Source organism: Rhododendron vialii, chromosome 7a, assembly GCF_030253575.1.
Source record: "Rhododendron vialii isolate Sample 1 chromosome 7a, ASM3025357v1".
In the NCBI taxonomy this organism is placed as follows: domain Eukaryota; kingdom Viridiplantae; phylum Streptophyta; class Magnoliopsida; order Ericales; family Ericaceae; genus Rhododendron; species Rhododendron vialii.
The window spans coordinates 11149812-11157574 of record NC_080563.1 but is presented as its reverse complement, the minus strand read 5'-3'; the positions used below and the strand labels follow the sequence as shown (position 1 = coordinate 11157574).

Sequence of the window (7763 nt, the reverse complement as noted above, 5' to 3'; positions counted from 1 at the left end):
TTCTTAAGTATCATAATTTTTTTAAAGTGGGGGAAAACCATACATATTTACTTTTTCAAAAAAAAATTTTACAAAATTTTTTGGATGATGCCCCTAAATATATTTTTTGCTGGATTTTTTTTTTTTTGTATACATACAATTTTTTTTTTTGTTTCCCCTTGCCGGGGGGTTACCCGAGCCGGCCGGCTTGCGGGGCTTACCCCCTGGCCCGCCCTGACCATACGTACCGATAACATGCGGGACCCACTCCGGGCCCTGTACGAATGATTCCGAGCCATTCAATAATTTTAAAAGCAAATATCAAGTGGACCCTGTGAAAAATCAACTTAATCCGATATGTGTAGATGTTTTATCCAATCTTTCCATTTTTCATCCTATTTTTTCCGATTTTTTTGAAAACGGAAAGATTGGATCGAACACCTATAAATATCGGATTGAACTGATTTTTTTACATACCCACTTGGTTTTTTTAGAAAAATTATTGAAAGGTTCGAATCATCCGTGCGGGGCCTGAAGTGGGCCCCACGTGCCGTCGGTACGCATGATCGGTTTCCGCGGGTCTGTTTCCTTAGACTTTCCGTAACATAAATATATTGTAGGTGGGAGATACAGATGATGTCGTTATACTTCTCTTAGGCTCCATTTGTTTCGATGTAAAATATTTTACAATCATGTAAAACATTTTTTCAAAAAATAAACTTCAAAATTTTATTTTGCGGTGTTTGATTGACACTTGAATAATATTTTCAAAAATCGACAAAATAGTATAGAAAGAGAGGGGGGTTTAAATAGCGAAGAAATCTAAGAATATTAAAATTGAACGTGGGTCAGGACAGACGACCGAGGAAACTGAGCAATGAGAATTGCAGTAGAATGTTGTGGGTTCATTTAAATTTAAGGGTAAGTTATTTTAAAATATTTTTCTCATTTTTTACACAACCAAATATTGGAAAACCGGTAAAACATTTTACCAAAAAATATTTTACGCTCAAACAAACGAAACCTTAATTATACTGATATTTATATTGTTGGATTTTCTTTAAGATAAAAGACTGTTAACCAATACTCTGCTTTGCCTCTATAAATAGACAAGAGAGTTGCCGCACTTTGACATCTTATTATTATATTATTGCTGCCATTTCAAACCCCAAGAGCCTATAGCCAGCTAGCTACCATGGAGGTCCAAGTCCTCTCTAGAAAATTCATAAAACCCTCAACTCCAACTCCAAACCATCTCAGAATTCACAAACTATCATTCTTTGATCAACCGGCTCCTCCAGTTCATATTCCCTTCCTCTTCTTCTACCCATCTGATGGAATTTCCACCGCCAATGAAAAGCTACAAAAGCTACAAAAATCCCTATCAGATACCTTAACCCTATTCCACCCTCAATCGGGGAGGTACATAAAAGAAGAGCTCATGGTAGATTGTAGTGACCAAGGGGTTGAAGTTTTTGAAGCCAAAGTGAATGTTCGACTCAATGAGTTGCTCTCTTTACTCCCTAAAAGACTCGAGCTTTTGAACCATTTTGTGCCATGGGATATAGGGCTTACTGTTTTACCAACTACACCTATGGTAGCATTTCAAGTCACGGTTTTTGAATGTGGTGGACTAGCCATTTGTACCCTTACTTCCCACGTGGTATCTGATGGGTTCGCCCGGACGGCGTTTATTAACGCGTGGGCGACTGCTAGTCGGTTGGGAATCGAGGAAGTGGTCCGGCCGAGGTTTGATCTTTCCTCTATCTTCCCGCCGAGAGATAATATTGCCAGGGAGATTGTAAATATTCCGCCACCAAAGTTTAGCGGCAGCGACTTCAAGGTTGTTACTCGGGTGTTCTTGTTTGATGCAGCGAAGATAGCGGAATTAAAGGACAAACTTGGTGGTTCTGGGGAAGAACGGAAGCCTAGTAGGGTGGAGGTGGTGATATCGGTTGTGTGGAAGGCTCTTGTTTTAGCCGCTCGAGCAAGGAATGAGGGGAAGCTGAGGAATTCTGTTTTGGCCTTAACCTTCAATTTGCGAGGTAGAATTGGAATTTGCTGTTTCTGGTATTAAACAAGTTTCCTTCAAATTATACTTCAGTACCTTACTTGAGATCAGTACTCTAACCCATACAAAATCACTCTACTTATCGATCGAATCCCCTCCGATCCACCCCCATTTTGCTAACAATGCTTGATTATGGACCATCTGATACCTAGGTCCCCATGCTTTTTACTTTTTGCACACTAATTAACTCTCACTTGCGTTAAGTACTTTTCTCTTACACCATTGGACATGAATTGCAACAGATTATCAAATTTTTCGCTCTTAAATTGGAAAAAGTATGGGATAATACAAAAGAAGTTAAAATCAAAGAAATGGTAAAAAGGGGGGGAGAACCACACATGCAGTAGAAGGGCCAAATTATCAATAAGCTCCATTCATTTACAACAATTTCACATATCAAAGAATTAAAACATAGTGAGCCTTAGAAATTAAGTACGAAATTTTTTCCTATCGCTGCTATTCAATTCTGCCCCTAAAACAGTCTAAAAAGATCCCTAAAGCAGCCTATAATCAGCACCCAAAACCAACCCCAAATCTAACCCTAAGCAACCCCCATCTGCCCTTAAAACAACCCTACAAAAATAATCGTAAAACGTACCAATTCGAAAAATAAGCTCCGAAAACATCTCTAAAAAATCGCTAAAACTAGTTTTAAAACAACCCCCAAGCAATTATAGCCTCACCCTTATTTCTCCTCTATTTGTTTTTGTCAGAGGGTAGAAGGGTAATTTCACTTACTACTGCCACTAGGCAATTGCTGACTAAGGGAGGATATGAGGATCCTTAAACACACATAACTCAACCCAAACTCTCAATGTGGGAGCCAGCCCAAGACACAGACCCAAAGAGCCTCACCCCTCCTCTACGTTCTCCTGGACTTAATTTGAACTTAACTTAAATCTAAAAGTTGTCATTATTTGAATTTTTTTCACATTTGTTAGTTTTGCACATAACTTTTGTGGGTTATTGATTCGTTTCGACAAGATGAATCGAAAAAGTAAGACATTTTTTCGCTAAAAAGTGGTTATTTCTCAAAATATTTGGGTAAAAGTAAAAAAAAAAAAACTTTTCCGATTCCTCTCGTCGAGATGAATTAATAACCCATAAAAATTTGGCGTAAAACTAACAAATGCGAAAAAAAAATTCAAATATAGACAATTTTTAGATTTAAGTTAAGTCCAAGAGAATGCAGTAGAATCATGTTTAAGTTAACAAAAGATAAAAGCGACAAAAAATATAAAGTGTTAGCTCTATTAAAAAAACTAGGGCATAAGCCATAAGGTTACAAATATCAAAATAAAGAAATATACCAAACAATTTCATTGTGTCAGCACTCAAAATGAACAAATTAATTTAACTAATCAACAAATTCCTTCCTCACCGGTACGGGAAATTTGTATAGAAAACTTTGAATGGGATATGACTTTATGAAGAAATCGAGGAGGGGGAGTTGAATAGTTATAAGAGATTAATAGATCTATTTGACCTGGTACTCAACACTTTGCTATTTTTCCGAAGTAAGAAATTCAAAACCTAATCAAGAAAAATATGAATATTGCTTGAAGACGTACAACTTGTCATGCCTGTCAGGCTTTCATCAAACTCGCACAATTTACTTATTTGGTTATGTATGTGTTTGTGTAGATATTATCTATATCTTAAATTTAAATAAAATACTGTAGAATACTTCCTAATAAAAAAAAATTCTTTTTTATACGTAAATTCTTTTTGTAATTCATATTATATTTAGATACATAATTATAGATATTACTTTGTATGTTTATATATAAATAATACATGTTTATTCAGGTACACACGGTGCTTCTACTAAAGATGCCCTTAGAGTGGGAAAATGCAGACTTTTGTTAACAGCCGTTGGATTATGTTTTGAATGGTCATGATTCGCGGATAATCTATTCGCGCGAATAGATTATCCGAGAATCACGACCATTCAAAACGCAATCCAACGGCTGGCGTTCGACGTCCGCATTTTCCCACTCTAAGAACGTCCTTAGTAGCACCGTATTCATGTACATATATAATTGTTTTATATGCTTAAAGAATCATTAGAATATTGTACTTTAGTATTCGAAGGTTGGTATCCATGCAACAAATTTGTAAAGAGAGAAGATGAATTTAAAGACTAGGTACTTATTTTAGTTTGGTATTTGGTAATAATGCTAGCTGGAGCACTCATAACCTGTCAAAAAATAAAAACATATTTGATGTTTGTTACTTAGGCTAGCTAGAGATTATCTAAATTAGTTTATATCGCTTGACCCATGAAATAAATAATATACTTGATATTTGGTAACTAACCAATTCAATCTCCAACAGGTAGAACAGCCCTACCCATGCCAGAGAATCTTGCCGGAAACTTTTTCATTGAGACTCCAACAAAATACGAACCAGAACAGAACACCACGGAGCCGAACCATCACCTCTTGCTACATCTCATAAGGGAATCCGTAAACACCTTTCTCGCAACCTTTGGAAAACTCTCCGACAGCGACGAAATTACCTCGGCCGCAGTGAATTTCCTCAACCAAGTGAGAAAATTTATACTGGACGAGGAAGTGGACGTGCACCATTTCACAAGCAGGTGCAGATTCCCTCTTTATGATTCTGATTTTGGTTGGGGGAAGCCTTGTTTGGTGACTCCCGCTTGTGCGCCCCTGGAAATTGTCGCTTTGATGGATACTAAGTGCGGGACCGGAATCGAAGCTTGGGTCAGCTTGAACGAAACTCAAATGCTTGAATTGGAAAAGGATCCTGACATTTCGGGGTTGGCCACTTACTCATGTTCTACCGACGGGAAATTTCTTTGGTAGCTAGTCCCGGGGCATTACTGTCGCTTGTGCACGTTATGATTCGGACCAATTAGAGAGCGTGCGACGATTGAAAAAGGTTATCCAGATGATCAGCTCTACCAATTCGTGTTTGCATATTCGGTAATAAAATCCTGAAGTATATTAATAAGTACTAAGTTGGAACTAGCTAAGGACTTATGTATCGAATTAAGTTCGCATGTTTTTATATTTCAGTGCATTTTTTAGTCACGTGATGAACATGTCCTGTTATTCGGACGTGTTCGTGTGATTGAAAATGCCTTGGAAAATGTGCTAATCCAAATCTCGTATTGGTGATTATTATTATTTTAAATAACGTAGAACTTCAAATATATGTTGCTTTTGTGATTCTTGAAAACCTAATTCTGCCCACATTTTGTACTTGTATTTCCGTCATTGCTGAAACAATAAGGCCATATTCTATTTTTCCCATAAAATTGATTGAGTAAAGTACAAATCTTGCACTGCCATTGCCGCATAATTTGTTGGTTTTCTTTTTAATTTCTAACCAGAAGACGTGCTTCAGCATAGTCGATTTGAGTACAATATATACAACTCAAATGTATGCCATGTATCTTCAGTTGTATCCGAACTCTGTCAATATTTTAGTAAATTTGGAGTCTATGCCCTGGAAATTTCAATTCTACCTCTATTCCGTTACTATTGAATTGTGTAAATATAATATACGCGTAAAGATAAACCATATTTCAATAGGAAGACTATCGATTATTTTAAACAAAGATACCATTAACGTATTCGTGTTGGGGTTTTGTGTATGGCAATAGCATGTTGTCTTTGAAAAAATCTACAATCCCACACACTTATGAACACGCACGCGCATTCACATTCAACTGATATCAAGCAAAAGGAAAGAAAGGTCAAACACGAGCGGAGGTTCGTTGCTACCACAACAGTGGTCATACATAGCATGAAACCAAAAAGGGCTACTCCCAAAAGGCATATTCGAGTCCAAAAAGCAGAAGCAGTCACGAAAGTGCTATTTTCCTTGTACCAAGCATACCAGGTTGGACTTGGTTATGCTTGCTATTCCCACTTGAACCAAAGCCAGTAAATAGTCTCGAAGATGTTCAGATGGAAAACCAATTCTTTGCATCCAAAAAATGGTTATTTTCCATCGGATAGACTCCCAATTATAGCAGCAGCAGCAGAGTTCAAAACAGCAGCAGAAAACCTCAGTTTGCATTCCAGCTCTTCGCTGGATGCATGGATCTCCCCCTTTACTTTGCTCATGAGTTTTTTTCCCTCTTGGGCTTTGTATTGGTTATCCTCTATGTACCATTTATCGAGTTCTAATATAGAAGTAGTAAATTTTTGTTGCCAATCAAAAAAAAGATTAATTTGGCCAAAGAAGCAATCAAGATGTGGCCAAAGAAGGACTCAAGAGATGGACAGAGGCGTCTGTTTCAAGCACATAAACGGCAGCGTCCGGAGTCTCCTGGATAGCATTATTTTTTTTTAAACAATAAAAATTTATTAAAAAACTTGATTGGCCGATGCCCGAACACCTGACTGCCTGGATAGCATTATTGTGAGTTCGAATAGGCCCCATCAACAAACAAAAGGCAACATCAAGATCCAAAAAAGCAAAAAAAAAAACAAAAAAGAAGTGGAGTAGAAAAAAAGAAGAAGCAAATAAAGGAGTCTTAAGATGGACATGACCATCTCTGTCGGAAATGATGACAATCGTCGCAATCAACTCTGTAGATGTGGCCATGTGGGTGTGTTGTGCCCACTAAAACCATATGTGGCCTCTAATCTTGATGGAAAATTATGAAAATTATTTTTGTGACGGAGGTTTAAAATAGGAGACACCAAATTAGTACACTCCTTCTATATATTATTAGAGGTCGGGAGCACACATTATGTATGTGCAAGTCAATTTTTTGTCAAAATATGCACAAATGCTTCTTGGTTTATAGTTTGATAGATGTTGGGGGACATATGATGCGGTTGCAAGTCGAGTTTAAATAACCGCATCATAACACGATGATGAAAATTATAAAGCAAAACCAGTAAATTTAAAAGGAGAGAAAAAAAAAACACTCTGGTAAGGTTCTTTTCGGAAAACACTTTTACGATATGGTTTCGAAAAATGTCACACCAAATGGTGCTCTCCCATTATGACGGGGCTTCAAAGAAGAGAAACACCAATTTGTGATCTCCTCTTACAGAAATTTCAACACCTAAATGGACTGGGAGATGCTGCCTTCTTTGGATTTGTTAGATAGCTAGTAAACCAATATATAGTTTGCTTTGCCTCTTATCAATCTTGATATTATAAATTGAGAGAAGAGGCTTGCCGGATTTCAATATCTTAAACTATTGCTGCCATTTAAACCCCAAGAGCCTAGCTCTAGCTACCATGGAGGTCCAAGTCCTCTCTAGAAAATTCATAAAACCCTCAACTCCAACTCCAACTCCAAACCATCTCAGAACTCACAAACTGTCACTCTTTGATCAAGTGTCTCCTCCAATTCATATCCCCTTCCTCTTCTTCTACCCATCTGATGGAATTTCCACCACCAATGAAAAGCTACAAAAGCTACAAAAATCTCTGTCAGATACCTTAACCCTATTCTACCCTCAATCAGGGAGGTTCATAAAAGAAGACCTCATTGTAGATTGTAGTAACCAAGGGGTTGAATTTTTTGAAGCCAAGGTGGATGTTCAACTCAACGAGTTGCTCTCTTTGCTCCTAAAAGACTCGAGCTTTTGAACCATTTTGTGCCATGGGATATAGGGCTTACTGTTTTACCAACTACACCTATGGTAGCATTTCAAGTCACGGTTTTTGAATGTGGTGGACTAGTCATTTGTATGCATACTTCCCATGTGGTATCTGA

General features: G+C 37.5%; 1 protein-coding gene across 1 annotated transcript; it reads left to right on the top strand.

The window, feature by feature from the left end:
• Nucleotides 1–1102: 1102 nt before the first annotated feature.
• LOC131333057 (acetyl-CoA-benzylalcohol acetyltransferase-like) lies at nucleotides 1103–5215 on the top strand. Its single transcript, XM_058367377.1, has 2 exons — nucleotides 1103–2024; nucleotides 4388–5215. Exons 1-2 carry the CDS (start codon nucleotides 1175–1177, stop codon nucleotides 4879–4881), a joined length of 1344 nt encoding a protein of 447 aa, XP_058223360.1. The 5' UTR covers nucleotides 1103–1174; the 3' UTR covers nucleotides 4882–5215.
• The last annotated feature ends 2548 nt before the right edge of the window (nucleotides 5216–7763 follow it).

Bases quoted from the DNA above. Each gene is read 5' to 3' on its own strand.
- LOC131333057 (XM_058367377.1), top strand. From the start codon at position 1,175: ATGGAGGTCCAAGTCCTCTCTAGAAAATTCATAAAACCCTCAACTCCA. The intron at 2,025-4,387 runs GTAGAATTGGAA...AATCTCCAACAG, and splicing joins CTTAACCTTCAATTTGCGAG to GTAGAACAGCCCTACCCATG.